General features: G+C 38.9%; 2 protein-coding genes across 3 annotated transcripts in view; one reads left to right on the plus strand and one right to left on the minus strand.

Moving 5' to 3' along the window:
* Positions 1-12,760, minus strand: part of LOC140266677 (F-box only protein 30-like) — a 146,611-nt gene that overhangs the window by 26,525 nt on the left and 107,326 nt on the right. The gene's annotated exons all lie outside the window — the stretch shown is intronic.
* Positions 1-12,760, plus strand: part of grm1a (glutamate receptor, metabotropic 1a) — a 37,008-nt gene that overhangs the window by 17,981 nt on the left and 6,267 nt on the right. For both annotated transcript variants that reach the window (XM_072362642.1, XM_072362643.1), the window contains exons 4-8: positions 2,940-3,175; positions 4,378-4,624; positions 5,069-5,237; positions 8,140-8,266; positions 10,889-11,825. In XM_072362642.1, coding sequence (XP_072218743.1) covers positions 2,940-3,175; positions 4,378-4,624; positions 5,069-5,237; positions 8,140-8,266; positions 10,889-11,825 — 1,716 coding nt within the window. The remainder of the gene's footprint in view (positions 1-2,939; positions 3,176-4,377; positions 4,625-5,068; positions 5,238-8,139; positions 8,267-10,888; positions 11,826-12,760) is intronic.

Below are 12,760 nucleotides of genomic sequence, written 5' to 3' on the forward strand. Positions count from 1 at the left end.
ACACAAAGTTGGTAAATACCTGGGAAACAATGAAAAAATGTTGATGACCCACCCATCACTAACTCTTACCAGAAACTGAATTTTAACGCTGGAGGTGGCCTTCGAGTACAAATCAAAACAAACAACATTTATTTTTCCTTAGGGCCAGCAGTGGACAAGTCCATGGTTACAAAAAAAAGCAGTTCAACTGAATAACTATCATGGAGAAAATTAACCCATTTCTCAACTGAATTAGTATTTCAGAAATAATTTTCCTCTTGATAAAGTTGTCTCCCTTGTCTTCATTACTACTGCATGATGTTCATTTTGTGAATGGACTCATTTAGAGCAATATGGACAGTAGGACATGATGTACTTCAGGGCGAGGCTTCCTTGAAATTGAAAAGTCATGTTTGTGGCATCCACAAGTTCTCTGTTAGATCCATCCCTTCATGGTAACTTTTGGCTCCAAATACTTACATGTTTGCGAACATGATAGAAAATGGTGGATATCGCAGGGAACATTCCACCAACCATTTCAACCTTTAAATGGAAATTACTGCAGTGAAATTATGTGGTTTTCAGTGTCAAGAAATCCCATTAAAACAGCAAAAGAAATTAGCATTTGCAGTGAAGCCTGAGCCTAAATTATCTTTAAGTTTTTCGCTGTTCACCAAAACTTTTGTCCAAAAGCTAATAAGAATATACAGCTGATGACACCATATTCTGCGGTACACATTCCTTCATTATGATCAATACAGACTATTGTTTAAAATAAATAATTTTATCATACCTTGTTCTCTGACTTGTTACTTTTTGTTAGAATTTGTGACTGTAAGACAAATGTAGACTTTATGTTTTTTGTTTTTTTCTTCAAATTTTGGGGATGCATCTTTCATACTGCTCAGTGAGTTCACAACAGTGGGTTTTAATTACTACTTCACCTCCCTGCTGACATGCAGTGTGTAAAGAGAGACAAAAGGGTCAGAGGATCAGACCTCAGGTTCAGCTGGAGATGCTTCAACAACTTAAGGATGACTTTAGTGTTAGGATGATTTCCATACTCTGCATGTCTGTTGCTGCCCAGTATATGTGTGTTTTTATCTTAGACAAAGACTCTACTCTCTCAAATAAACTGGCTTTATAGCATCTTCTCAGTCCGAATGGCTTTTTTTTCTTGACTGGCAGTAATGGTGGATAAAAATGTCAGAGAATTTGACCCAGACACATCCTTATCCTTCAACCAGAACATCCCATGTGTGTAAGGTAATTGGTTCCATGGTGAGTCATACCTAATTGGTGTGTAGCTGTCAATAGAACAGGTATTTGAAGGCAGTAGCCTGGAGCTCACATTAAAAAGACACGGCCAGTAGAAAACACAGCTGAAAACACTGACTCAGAAAGAGTGAGCTCTGAGCAGGGATTTTCATTTTATTTTAAGTCTCCCTTTCACCGATGTCTCCTATTTCTCTTGGAACCCACTGGCCAGATGTGTCCAAATGAGCTTGTTGGGGTTGACAGTCTTGCACACAAGCAAACAACGAGCTAGCTGAAGGGATTGTGTAAAGCCTGCAATTACAGTTCAGGCACTATTGTTGAAACTTCTGTCCTCTTAAATTGAGGATTTAACTGAGATAAGACACCAAGTGGTGCACCCACACTAATTGAACTCTGTAGAAGAGTAGATAATGTAGTCTTTCTAATTGTGCTGGAATCTGAAAAGAAAGCGAAAAGAACAACATGGCCCAGAGGTTAGGCTTGAATACAGCATAAGGTTCTTCTGTTGTCACATTTGACTAGTTTCAATGGTAAGTTGCTAATTAGTCTCCATCCAAACACTGACATACAATAGATAGGATACAGCCAACTTATCTAGAATTGCCTTTTGCTATTTTTCATTGCTGTTTGTTTTCTACTCTGTCTCTGGAGGTAGGAGCTAATGTCACCAAAACAGAAAATGTCCTACTTTTTAATTCATTTTCTCAGAAAAATTAATATGCACCTTTGCTTTAAGTATCTGGCGTGACCCTCTTGTGCTGCAATAATTATGACTAAATGTTTCTGGTTTCTGTTGTTCACCCGTGCACATCTGCTGGAGGGAACATTAGCTCATTCCTCTGTACTAAATGGTTTCTGTTCTGGGATGTTGGTGGATTTCATCATATGAACTGCTCACCTCAAGTCTTTCCACAAAACGTATTGAATCAAGGTCAGGTCTGTTCCATATCATTACCTTTATTCTTCTTTAACCATTCTTTCATAGCGCGACTTGTGTGTTTGGGGTCATTGAGCCACATTCTGTTGAAATACAGTTCATGGACAGATGTCCTGATATTTTCCCTTATAATTTGCATTTCAGAGTTCATTGTTTCAGTAATGATGGCCCACAGGCAGCAAAACAGGCCGAAATCATGATCCCACCACCACTATGTTTCACAGAAGGAATGCAGTGATTTCTTCAATCCAAATTTAATGATAAGACATTTCTGACAGAACAGACTGTACTTGAATGTACTTGCTCAGCAACCACTTACCTGTTCATCCCAATCTTTATGTGCCTTTTAATCAGCTCTCTGTGAAGAATTAAGGAATTAGCTGACAACATTTCTGTTGTTCACCACTTAGAGCAGCCTCACTGCTAACAGGTACTAATATAGACCGGGATGAAGGGCAGCAGCAGACAAAAAATTTTTGAATAAGACAGAGAAACTGTCCTCTAAAGTAAAGCTACATTAGTAAAACCTTTTTTGTATATGTTTTCTTACATGAATTAATTAATTATACAGCTACTGTGAACAGCTTTACAGACTTGTCAATGTAAATTAGCAGTTAAGTGCAAATTATAATATACAACAATCCAGTACAAAAGACCTATGACAGTGACAAGAACGCTGTCGAGCAGCACCTCTTACTGTTGTGTCAATGTTTCACTCTCTTTCTAATCTTTTTTTTTTTGGCAGTGATGGATGGGCAGACCGTTATGAGGTCGTGGAAGGTTATGAGCAAGAAGCAGAGGGAGGAATCACCATGAAGCTGCAGTCCGAGGTGGTCAAGTCCTTTGATAACTACTACCTAAAGCTGCGTCTGGATGAAAACACCAGAAACCCCTGGTTCTCCGAGTTCTGGCAGTATAGATTCCAGTGTCGCCTCCCGGGCCATCCACAGGAGAACAAGAACTTCAAGAAAGTCTGCACTGGTGGGTTACAGCTGAGATATTCATCTTGTATTGTAGCTGAACAGGAAGACATTTTGTCTGTCATGTGGTGATCTCAAGTATCTTGCTTTGTTCTTTCATCTTGGTAGAAAGACAAGAGGGGTGAATTTGACCAGAGTCCAAAACTCATGTATAATAACAAAAACTCATTTTGACTCAACTGCATTTTTTTTCTCTACTTTTTTCCCCTCTGAATATTTCTCTCCACTCGCTCCCAAAAGGTGATCACGGTAAATTGTGTTCTTGACTCAGCAGAGCCAATCATCACTGCAGTCACTTTGACGTGAAAATAAATAGCTGAGCATGCTTTCAATCAAATGATAAATAAATTCAATTTGTGTTGTGTGATGAATGTCACTATCTTCAAGCAACACAGCTAGTGTAGTCACAACTGCTTTTCTGCTTTGTCTATATCATTTTTATAAACCTCTTATATTCCAAAGATCTCCAAGGTGGTAAGTGTGTCACCAAAGCCACAAGCCACCTTTTAGTTTCTTCTTTTCTAATGTCATCGGCACTTTGTATTAGACACTTTCAAGTCAGGAAGAGTTTGACCGATGCTTTTAACGCAACACCCTGTGATGTTTAGAGAAATTCTGGATTCTTTCACTCTGGCAGTCTAATGGTAAAGATGAGAATTGGATCAGTCAAACTCTGATGTGTAAGGCTTGTTTATGAGAAGTAATTAAACTTGTCTTGAAAAACTGCACAAAAGATGCTGTATAGAGCTAGAGCACCCTTGTTTTCTACTAAATGTGCATGTTAATGTCACAAAAAAAGTACATAAGTATTTTAAATGCACTTTCCAATAAGGCACAGAGATATATGAGTTTGGTAGGAAACATTTGAGGAAATGGCTTCATCCATTTATTTTTGCCAAATTTCCCATTATTCAAATAACTGAGGAACAGCGCCTTCAGATGACTGAAGTACTACTGATATACACAGTCTCATGCAATTGTTGCTCTCCACATCTGTTTCCTATTTGAATTTTGGACTCCTTCTTTGGATGTTAAGGGTAGTGAATTTTGCAAGAACTGCTTGTTCTCTGTGTCTGAATCAAATCGAATGCTCTCTCTCACATAGTGTAACTTGACTTTGAATACAGCACAAAAAAAAAAACAACCCTTATGTAATTCTGAATTATTCCAACTCTTCCATGACCTCTTTTTTCCTTTTGACAGGAAATGAGAGTCTGCATGAAAACTATGTTCAGGATAGTAAGATGGGCTTTGTCATCAATGCCATCTATGCGATGGCTCATGGTCTCCATGATATGCACAAGGAGATGTGTCCGGGCCAGACAGGGCTTTGTGAAGCCATGGATCCTATTGATGGCAGCAGGCTGCTGGACTACCTGCTCAAGACATCCTTCAGAGGAGTATCAGGGGAGGAGATTTATTTTGATGAAAACGGAGACACCCCAGGCAGGTAAGAGGATGAGGAGAACGGAAAGAGAGCTTTAATATTATCATTAATCTTGAATTTTTTTCACCTCTCCCACATTCTCCAACTCATTAGCACATGTGCATAAGCATACACGTGTGCACCATTCTTGAGCACAAAAGGATGTAATTAGTTTGGACTGGAACAGATTCAGAGGATGGTCCACTGTGGCAGCCACTTTCATCTCTTTTCGGTCCAACAGACTCCATTTGACAGTCAGAAAACACAGCCGTGTCATTTCTTTGTCAGCTAGAGGTTAGGTGGAGAACATCCTGGTTCAGTATAAAAAGGGCTCCAAATATATGAAAGGATTTGAATATGAACAAATATACTGCTAGGTGGTGGAATCTCTATGAATTACTTGTCCTTCTTTCTCTTCCTGTTATTTATACTTGAAGTAGTTCATGATCTTTCCTTCTGTACATTCAGGTATGACATCATGAATCTACAGAGTGTGGATGACGAGCGCTATGACTACATAAATGTGGGCTCCTGGCATGAGGGTATCTTGAACATAGATGACAACAAGCTGTGGATGAACAGCAGTGAAATGGTTCGCTCAGTCTGTAGTGAACCCTGCTCCAAAGGACAGATAAAGGTAGGCATTCAATTCCCCCATAGACTGAATTCTTGACCAGACTCTAGTGTTCCTGACAGCAATTGCATATGAAGGGTAAAAATGCCGTGTGACAGCCAAGATGTAAAAATATTAAGTTTCATCATAACATGCCGTGTTTACATGTAACCAAAGCAACCAGTAAAATGGCATCCTTGAATATGACAGTTGCATTGTAGATTGAATGTGTTTTAAGTCTGAACAGGATTTTTGTTTAATGCCTAAACTTAACCAGGAGGAGACAAAGGGTTTTAGTAAAGTGTTGACATGTTATTGAAGAAACCAATGTCGACCTTGATCTTTTGCCCCTCAAAGACACATGATTGAAGGCGCTGCTCCTAATTGCTCCATCCAACCCACCCCTCCTTCCTCTTTATGAGGACTTTGTTGCTTCATAAACAAATGACTCTGGTGTGGAAATACTCATGTGAGTCGTATTTCCTTCCTGCCATTTATAAGGCTGCTACTTTACAGGATGCCTTTATGAATCTGATTATAGGGTATGAGTCCCATAAGGACTCATTGTGACACAAGTGTAACAAAGGACTGAAACTAAAATAAATGTATCAAAAATGAGCAATGTAACATTACAGTCCTTGAAATGTTTTTTCAGAAATGTGATCTATGTGATCCATTTGGTCTGTTTTATATTCCATATAATATTTCTTTAAGGAAAATGGGTCTCGGTTCTTATGGGATAATAGATATTGCTCAGTGAACACAAACTGGTATTGCAACATCAATTTCAGATAAAAAAAAATGGTTAGTATTTTGTCTGAACATCTATGACCTCTTTTCATCCTATTTTCAACCCACTAAAATGTGGTTACAAAATAACCCTCACAGTATACTCTTAGATGAAGGGGTGATTGGTAGGCAAAATGCAGTCCCCACAATTATTATGGGTGTATTTTCATAGGATTTTTTTTATCTAGTAAATTTTCTGACCTGTTCTCTTCAACAGAAAAATTCACACTGAAGAATAAGTACATTTTATCTTATTTTATCTGGGTGTCTCGTGGAGACGTCGGCTTGCTAACTAGTAACCTATTCAGTACAAAGGAAATCAAAAGTACTGCAGAGATTTGAGCATAAATATAAGTATTGGACAAACTGAAACTTTTAACCTGCTCATGGCATTTGATGAATGGAAGGAATGTAAGGAATCAACAATATTTTTTATCATTCTTGCTTAGGGAAACTTAAAGGACTGTACAATTTTATGACAGTCTTGACAACGGATGTTGAAATACACAACAACATTGGCAAACATGGGTGGCACTACAGAAAAAGTCTGGAGTTGGCCAAAGCCATTAAACATATTTCCTCTGAGCACGACATATTTCTATATGCAACTTCTTTTCTTGAAAAAGCAAACAGTGAGTGACAAATGCGCTGGAGGGAGGTACTACTTCAAAAAAACAGCAGGAAGAACTCCTGCGCACTGACGGAGGTCAGAGATACTGAAACTCTGCCATTAAAGATTACAGCAGTAAACAAGACAGTGTGTGGAAGAGCTTCCTACTGTTTGCATGTGACATTTTGCCTATCCATTTAGATGGAGGCATTTCACAGAATGTTTACAGTATGTAAGTTGGTGATGCTTTGAGCGATCTTCCTCAATGTTCTAATTAGATGATTGCATAATTGGCCTATTATGTGTGCACATATCAATGGAAGTGTTGCATTGTCGCTCATATATTGTTGCTGAAGGTCAGGTAGCCTGAAACATGATGAAAGATTTTAGCTTTTAGTGAAACAGCGTGCGGGACTCTTTCCTACTGATTGCATGTAATGGTGTAGAAACTGATTTAAAGAATGGAGAAATGTAACTACAGAATAAATCAAAGCACTGATGCTCAGGTGGAGATAGTTAGACAGTTGGTGGTGTCTCTGATGACTGTATTACTGGGACAAGTTTCAGAAAAAGCCATCGATTTTTTTTTTTGCCCGACATTTCTCAAATAACCAAAACAATTCAGTGGTGGAGCTTGTTGAAAAATCCTAACATGGCTATTTTCATCAGTTTTCAGCCTCTGAGTATCATGAATGTCTAATATTCCAGGATATTCATCCTGTGGTCAATAATAAGTCACAGTTACTAAAGAAAGAAACAGTCATGCCCCCGTGTTTTTATGCAAGTTCTTGCAATAAATCCAACCCCTTTTAGTTTGGTCTTTAGTTGGTCCTATGTCTGTGTGTGTTTCAGTGTCATCATGTTCACTTTGGTGTTGTGCCAGTGGTGCCAGTATTTAGCCTGTCACAAACACTTATGACAGGGTTGTATTTCATAATCTCTGGTGAGATTGAGCTGAAAATGTACACACATTGTAATTGTTTATTATTTTAAAAAGGTAAAAAGACAAAAATTCCTTTCAGTCTAAACATTATATTTTTTTGCTCGTGGTAAATGAGGAGAAGGCCAGTACAGCACACTAAATAATAAAACTGGTATTGAGCCCAGTTTGATGAAATGCCCTCGTTAGCTTAATCTGGGGCCGAATGTTTTCTGTTGCCATACTCTCCGCTGCCCTGAGGGAGGGTGCATCCTCTCTCCAAGCTCCTCGCGCTTCTCATGCTGCTTTGTTTCCTGCCCCACTTATCACCCTGCTTTGCATATCACAGTGCTGGTAACAGCTTCTCTGGGAGCAGAATGTAAAAGCAGTTGGCCTTGTTTTCTAAACACTCTGTCTCGGGCTCAAGAAGAAAAAGAAAAAGGAAAAGAAAAAGCACACTCTCAACCTCGTCTTTGATATCCCCCTGATACTCATTACTTATTTAGATCGCTTTGGGTGTGCAGTACCTTTTGTCAGGGTTTGGTCATTGCCGTGAATGGTTGCTAAGCTGTTTTTGACCCCTCTTTGTTGATCATCTCTACATCCAGGTGATAAGGAAGGGCGAGGTGAGCTGCTGTTGGATTTGTACCACATGCAAGGACAACGAGTTTGTCCAGGACGAATTTACCTGCAAGGCATGTGAGCTGGGATGGTGGCCTGATGAAGAACTGGCAGGTAGGCGGAACAAATCAGACACTCCAAGACAATCTACGTTTGTTTCAATTAACAGTATTTAACATACTACCCGAACAAATCCACACTGATTCTTTTAGCCGTGTCTGCTCTTATCCAAACAATCTTTTGCCTGATCTCAGCCATGACAATGACTAAATTACACTCTAAAAGATCATCCTCCCCCCTGAAAGCTATTCATACCACAGTAGTCTGGCACCCTCTTTAGCTGATGCTTTTCACCAGCCAAGTCCTATGTCCCTGCTCTTTTACAGCCTCCTCAGCCTCATTACTCCCCCAAAGGTGATACTGCTCACTTCTCTCCTCTGTGCTCTTTGCCTTGTTGTATCCCAGTGGTTGTTTTGACAGCGATTTATGAAGTTGAGAGGAATTCTCAGTTCCCAGGTGCTAAATCCTATTACTGCCAGGAGAGGTTTGGGAACACATTTCAGTAGTCTGTTGAGGAAAAATATTCTCCCTTCACTCTCATTACATTTGGAGAATAATAATAGAGATGCTGATCCATATATGGAGTCAGATTAGATTTACTTATGTGATTATTCAGGGCAGGGTTTCTTCATCACATAATATTTTGAATGTATAGCAGTGTAGAAAGTGTTAGCGTTGATATTGACGTATTCAGTGATCTTTTACAAAGTGCAGAGACTGTATGACAATCTGGAGAAAGAGAATTTAGGATTGCAATTGAAAGGAACCAGATAACGCACTGAACTTTTGGCAGGTTTGTCCTTTGCATAAGGTGGGGCAGATGCCTCTGAAACCTAAGTGGTAGGCTTCAGACACTTTTACCTTCACTGGTTTACTCCACATTCTAATATTCTCATTTTGTACCTTTCACATTTTGAGATTACCCACGACTTTGAGTTGGAGACAACATGGGCTTGTTTAAAATGACAGATTTCTTCTGATTTGACACGTTAGGCGTCAGTGTGCAGATCAGAAGTGGGTTTCTCAGTGAAGTCAATTTAATGCTATTAGCAAAAGCATGTAATTTATGGAGTTTTAAGCAGCGGAAGTGGAGGGATGTCAGTTTTCCCACATTAAGCTCTACAAAATTCCTCTTCATGTTGGATGACAAGTATGCAACTAGTGCATCATGACAGACTCAGATAACCATGTGTTGCATGCACATACACATATATACATGACATAAATCTGACAGAACAAGAGCTTTGAGATGTGATGATACATGCTTATTACTTTCTGACACAACCAAAAAATCTAGACCCCTGTAGATATGCAGTCGCGGTGGCCTCTAACCCTTTTACCGAAGTCGTTGTCACACATATCCAGAAATGTACTTTTTGGCTGTCGCTGAATGTGTATTTCTCTCAAAAATACAACATCCCATTTCAAAATGTGTTATGTAAAATACATTAATATTTTGTAAATGTACACTTGTAAAAGACTGTGTTATTACTACAAAAAATCTATCCTCATAGATAACTGCTACACATTTCAAATTGAGATTATATTTGTAGGCAGCTTCATTATATAACTTTGACATCAATAACATGAAAAAACAAGTGATGGATATATGGTGACTTCTCAGACAGAAGCCTCTGCTGGCCACCTGTGCTCTGAGAATTTTGGTCTAGATGTTCATTTATTCTAAAAAAAGATCTGGAATACTGATAGATCTGACCACAGTATATATTGACACATACACATGGCCCCTCCCACAGAGAAGTCGACGTCACCTCTTGAGAAGGAAACATATAGGTTATTTTTTGCACAGTAAAGTTTAAAGTGGAATTTGTTAATCTACCTAATATTCTAGTGCTTGACAAAGGTTTCCCACAGTAGTTAATCCTTTGCCCATGTGGTTATATCAGCTTTTGTTGAATGACAGTTCTTGATGCAATGCCGTCTCAGGGATCAGAGATCAGCTTAGGCTTACACCCTTGCGCCTTACGCACTGAAATTCCTCCAGATTCCTTTATTTTTTTAATGATATTTTACTTTGTAAAGGCAGAAATATGCAAAACCCGTCCAATATTTCTTTGAGGAACATATATAAAAAAACACATTTGAGTTATTTCTCATGCATTTGTTAACAAACCGCAGACACAGAATTATTTTGTAGATAATGCTTTTGCACCAAATTCTGATTACAATCACCCGTTGATATCACATGTTTGAAAAGCCTTGAATATAATTTTCTAAACTAATTTCCTCTGTCTCAATCTTTTTTGGCAAGACAAATTTCAAAATATCCCGGGATTGTGACGTCTGGAACGTACCAAATGTCAAAGCAAATGAAATAATCACTGCATTATTTTTCTATTTGCATGTTCCATACCATCCTAACCCTTTCTAATTTGTGTGTGAGTTGTATACTCTCACACAAGCAAAGTTCAGCTGAAGTGTTCAGCATTAGTGCAGTCATAACATTTGCACTAAAACTGTTTCTGCAATGTTTCTGCAGAAAAAGGTTATACGCATTTCCAGGGGGTTGGTTCCAGAACAATAGTTTTTGGCCATATTGAAAAAAACGCTTATCTCTGCTATACTGATCTCTTCTTTCCTCTCCTCTCATGAATGTTTGTTTTTTTTGTTAAAAAAAAAAGACAACAACTTAACAACTCCACTTCTTTTTTTCAGAATGCCAACCACTGCCTCTGAAATATCTTGACTGGGCAGATGTGGAATCCATAGTTGCAGTTGTTTTCTCCTGCGTGGGCATCCTGATCACCTCCTTCGTCACATTTGTGTTCATCCAGTACCGTGATACACCTGTGGTTAAGTCCTCCAGCAGAGAACTCTGTTATATCATCTTGGCAGGCATCTTCCTGGGTTATATCTGTCCATTCACCTTAATCGCCCGTCCCACAGTGGCTTCCTGCTATCTGCAACGGCTCTTGGTTGGCCTTTCAGCTGCCATGTGCTACTCTGCTCTGGTGACCAAAACTAACCGAATTGCCCGTATTCTTGCCGGCAGCAAGAAGAAGATCTGCACTAAGAAACCACGTTTCATGAGTGCCTGGGCCCAGGTGATCATTGCCTTTATGCTAATCAGTGTGCAGCTAACTCTGGAGATCACACTCATCATTCTGGAGCCGCCTGAGCCCATCAAGTCATACCCAAGTATACGTGAGGTCTACCTCATCTGCAATACCAGTAACCTGGGCATGGTGGCACCTCTGGGCTACAACGGCCTACTAATCATGAGCTGCACCTACTATGCCTTCAAGACACGGAACGTCCCTGCCAATTTCAATGAAGCAAAATACATTGCCTTTACAATGTACACTACCTGCATAATCTGGCTGGCCTTTGTGCCGATCTACTTTGGCTCCAACTACAAGATCATAACCACATCCTTCTCCGTCAGCCTGAGTGTAACAGTAGCACTGAGTTGCATGTTCACACCCAAGATGTACATTATCATATCCAAACCAGAGAGGAACGTCCGAAGCGCCTTCACCACATCCGATGTAGTGCGAATGCACGTTGGAGATGGGAAGTCTGCGGCTCAGTGTGGAAGCAACAGCTTCTTCAATATCTTCCGTCGGAAGAAGGCTATATCTGGAAATTCAAAGTAAGTTATTTTTTTGCTAGTTTTTCTACATCATATGTTCATTACTGGTGGGATTGGACCAAAGACCAAACTGTAAGATGACTAAGCATCCAAAATTCTGAAAAAAAAAGAAAGAAGAACATTTATCATTCAATTACAAGTAACTTGTACTTTCTATTTTTTTTTCCATTTTTAAATGATAAACAGTCCCTGGCAGAAGTTTACTTTCATTAATCATGGATTAAAATTCTATGGCAATATTGAGCTTTCACTAGTTTAGATTTATTTATTTATTTATTCATAAATGTATTTATTAATTTGAAGTTCTTTACCTGGGATGTAATACTTTTTGGAAGAAAAAAAAACAGTGCACAAGTTTTTATTGTGATATAAATGTAAATACAGCACATTTAATATTAAGTTGAATTTCTCTTGACCAGTTGCACTTTGACCAGAGGTTGTTTGCAATTAAATTCAATAGATTTTGAAAATGAACGGAAAGCAAATTAAAATGACCTGACTTACAATACAATACAATCCATACATTTTTAATCAAATTTAGGTTGGATGTTTGGGAAGGCCACTCCAAAAGCTTAATGCTAGCCCTTTGCAGGTGTCAACTGTTTGAGTTTTGCTAAAGATTTCTGTGGTAGCCCTGCTTCTTTATGACTCAATCCACTTTATGCAGTCTGCCATCTGAGCCCCAGAGCATGACGCTACCACCACCATGATTAACAGTTTCTCTTGGTTTCAAATGTTTCTCCTTTACTAATTTATTCATACCTTTAATCATTGAGGCATACAAATCAATTATTTGTCTCATCTGAGTTCCTCTAGAAGTCTTGTTTATTTGTCCACCTGGTCAGCTTCAAACTTTAGCATGATTTAGCTAAACTTTAGCTTGAAGGTATTGATTTTGGATCAGGAGCTTTCTTTTTGGACTGCTGTCTCTCACT

The sequence above is a fragment of the Leuresthes tenuis genome, unplaced genomic scaffold (genome assembly GCF_036924035.1).
Source record: "Leuresthes tenuis unplaced genomic scaffold, fLeuTen1.0.hap1 SCAF_13, whole genome shotgun sequence".
NCBI classification, from domain to species: Eukaryota; Metazoa; Chordata; class Actinopteri; order Atheriniformes; family Atherinopsidae; genus Leuresthes; species Leuresthes tenuis.